The sequence below is a fragment of the Euprymna scolopes genome, chromosome 32, assembly GCF_053919585.1.
Source record: "Euprymna scolopes isolate OS-2025 chromosome 32, ASM5391958v1, whole genome shotgun sequence".
Taxonomy (NCBI): domain Eukaryota; kingdom Metazoa; phylum Mollusca; class Cephalopoda; order Sepiida; family Sepiolidae; genus Euprymna; species Euprymna scolopes.
The window spans coordinates 7071207-7074354 of record NC_136513.1 but is presented as its reverse complement, the minus strand read 5'-3'; the positions used below and the strand labels follow the sequence as shown (position 1 = coordinate 7074354).

Sequence of the window (3148 nt, the reverse complement as noted above, 5' to 3'; positions counted from 1 at the left end):
TGTGTGTGTGTGTGTGTGTGTGTGTGTGTGTGTGTGTGTGTAGTTAAACACATATTTTATACTTGCATTGTGCTCTTACTAGCGTCAGCATAGTCAGATAAAATATCCGTATTGTATAATATAAAACTTAGGAGTAATTGTTAACGTCAGCAATTTTGCAGAAATTGAAAATTAATTTTATTTGTGAATTCAATGGTCCAAGGGTAATCAAACAGCTACGTGGAAGAGTTTAGACCAGGAGCTCTCTTTTTTACTCGCCACCCACATTTAGGGTCCTATTGATCAACAAATGACAGCGTTCAGTAAGATTACATCTGACGTCTGTAGGGAGTGGTTTGGTGTAGCAGCTCATAAAGATAAAAAAAGAACAACAGCGACCAAAGAGACGACAGGGACAGAAAGGAAAGCTAAGATCTGAACAAAAATCTACAAAAATCATTATGCTTTCGCAAAGAAACTTTTCACAAAATCAAACAGTGGCAAACTAGATGTGCCGAGGGAGGAACTTGAAAGTCATTTGAAGTTGATATATTCGGATGAATTAAACAGTACCCCCAATGCCCTATCTAAAAGACTTACCAAAACCCAAAGACACAGTGGTAACGTTTAAGGATGACAGAATAGAACTGAGAGAAGTCAGAGATTTCGTCCATTAGGCCCGTGCTGGCAGCTCCCCAGGTATAAATGGAATATTGTACAACCTATATAAAAATTGCCCAGGCGTTCTCAAGAGACCCACTGTCCTCATGCGGTAAATTTGGAGGCAGGGTATTGTATCACAGGAGTGGGGCCTGGCTGATGGCATTTGGATACCAAACGAGATGCAATCGAAAAGGATCACAAATTCTCGCCCTATATCCTTTCTAAATATAGAGAGGACAATATTTTTCGGTGTTCTTGCTCGTCGTATGACAAATTTCTGGATGAGCAACAATTATGTAAACACATCTGTCCAGAAAGTCGGAATACCCGGTTTTCCCATCTTTCTGGAGCATTCACAAATGATTTGGAATTCATTAACATCGGCGAAAAAAGATAAAGCGGAACTTCATGTAATTTGGCTGGATCTTGTAAATGCATACGGGTCAGTTCCACACCAATTAATCCGAATGACCCTTGAATTTTTTAACTTCCTGAAGAAGGTGAGTGAAATTATTATGAAATATTTTAACTCAGCCTTCATGAAATTTACTGTAAAAAACTATACCACAAAATGGCAGGCACTCGAGATCGGTATTTTGATGGGGTGTGTGATTTCCCCACTTCTTTTCGTTCTAGCAATGGAAATCATATTGCGTGGTGCGGCAAACACATCAAAAGGAGTGATGACTTCCGAGCAACTTAATCTTCCTCCATCCCAAGCTTTTACGGATGACATCACTATTCTTGTCCCATCCAAAAATGATGCCGATGCACTTCTACAAAAATACCATGACCTTTTTACATGGGCGAGGATGAAGGTTAAACCAAAGAAAAGTCGAAGCCTTTCATTAGTCAAAGGATATGTTAGGGAAATCCATTTCAAAATTGGGAGTGATACGATCCCAACAGTTAGGGAGATTCCGGTTAAAAGCCTTGGGCGCATGTACTCAATCCCCTTGACTTATCGACATCGGGGTATAGAAATCCAGAAAGTAACTTTAAAGCGTCTTAAGTTAATTGAAAAGACAGATCTAGCCGGAAGGATGAAGGCTTGGTGTTACCAACATGGTCTACTACCATGCCTGTTGTGGCCTTTTCAGATATATGAAATTGCACTATCTCGCGTTGAACGCATTCAACAGGTGTGTAATACATACATGCGCAAGTGGGTTTGGAGTTCCTCCTTGTTTTTCGAAAGTAGGCTTATATACTAATGCTGACTATAATGCTAGTAGCTGCCAATATCCTCCCTAGTGGAGGAGTTCAAAGTTGGAAAAGTGAAACTCCATATGATGATGAGGGACTCAGTCGACGAAATCATTAAAAAAATACACCCAGAAATAAGATCAGGGACAAAATTGTCGGCCAGTAAGATCACACAGGAGGCGGAATTTAGCCTACAAATAAAGGATATAATGGGCGTCACTCAAACCAACAGAGCTGGACTAGGCAGTACGACTAACAAAATATTCTCTAAAGAGGGTCCAAAAGAAAAAAAAAGAGATATGGTGCTCGAAGAGGTCAGAGTGTTTGAAGAGGAGCAAAGAACATCCGTTGCTGTCGCTCAGGCCAAACAATGTGCATGGACAAAATGGAATGACATCGAACCAATTAAGTTATCGTGGAAATCATTGATTGCGATGGAACCATTGGCGATATCATTTCTTCTTCGTTCTACGTATGATATTCTGCCTAATGCGACCAATCTAAAATTATGGGGGTATACCGATTCAGACCTGTGTTTTTCATGTAAACAGGATCGGGGCACTCTGCGCCATGTGATATCCGGATGCCCCAAATTGCTTCAGTTGTACACATGGCGACATAACCAGGTACTGGAGATAATTATTAAATTGCTGAGAACACAATGTGAGTCAGCAAACCAACAACCAGTGACAGTCAAGAAACCCACAATCCAGTTTCACAAAGAAAGTGAACGTCCTGCGAGGAGGAAAAAAAATTCTGAAGTGAAGCTGTTGAATGGAACGAATGACTGGAAAATCTTGGCGGACCTGAATACGTCTCTACAATTTCTAGCCCACATCATCCAAACGGAAAAACGAGCAGAAATTGTAGCATGGTCTGACACAAAGAAGAATATCCTCCTGATAGAATTGACTGTCCCCTGGGAGGATAATGTAGAAGACGCACATGAACGAAATAAAAATCGTTACGAAACATTACTCGCCGATTGCATAGAAAAGAATTAGAAGTGTATTGTAATTGCTTTTGAGCTGGGTTGTCGTCGGTTTCTAAGCCACTCAGACATTTCGCTTCTTACAAAACTGGGAATAACCGGCCAGAAGCTGAAAGCTGCCTCTAATCGATTTCAAATACAACAAGGGTCAGCTTGGATCTGGGCGAAGAAAAAAAGACTTCAGCATGAAATGTCGTTAGAATTGAATTACCGTGGAAGGTTAAAAAAAACAAAATTAAAAGAACATTAAATAATTCATAAAAAAAAACATTCGAAACATCAAAAAAGACCCCGTAACATTTATTGTTT

The 3148-nt window shown here is 40.0% G+C and overlaps 1 protein-coding gene across 1 annotated transcript; it reads left to right on the top strand.

Annotated features, from left to right (window-relative positions):
• The first annotated feature begins 2057 nt into the window (after positions 1-2057).
• LOC145256080 (uncharacterized) lies at positions 2058-2852 on the top strand. The gene has a single exon (XM_080114663.1). The coding sequence runs from the start codon at positions 2058-2060 to the stop codon at positions 2850-2852; it is 795 nt and encodes a 264-aa protein (XP_079970789.1).
• Positions 2853-3148: the final 296 nt, after the last annotated feature.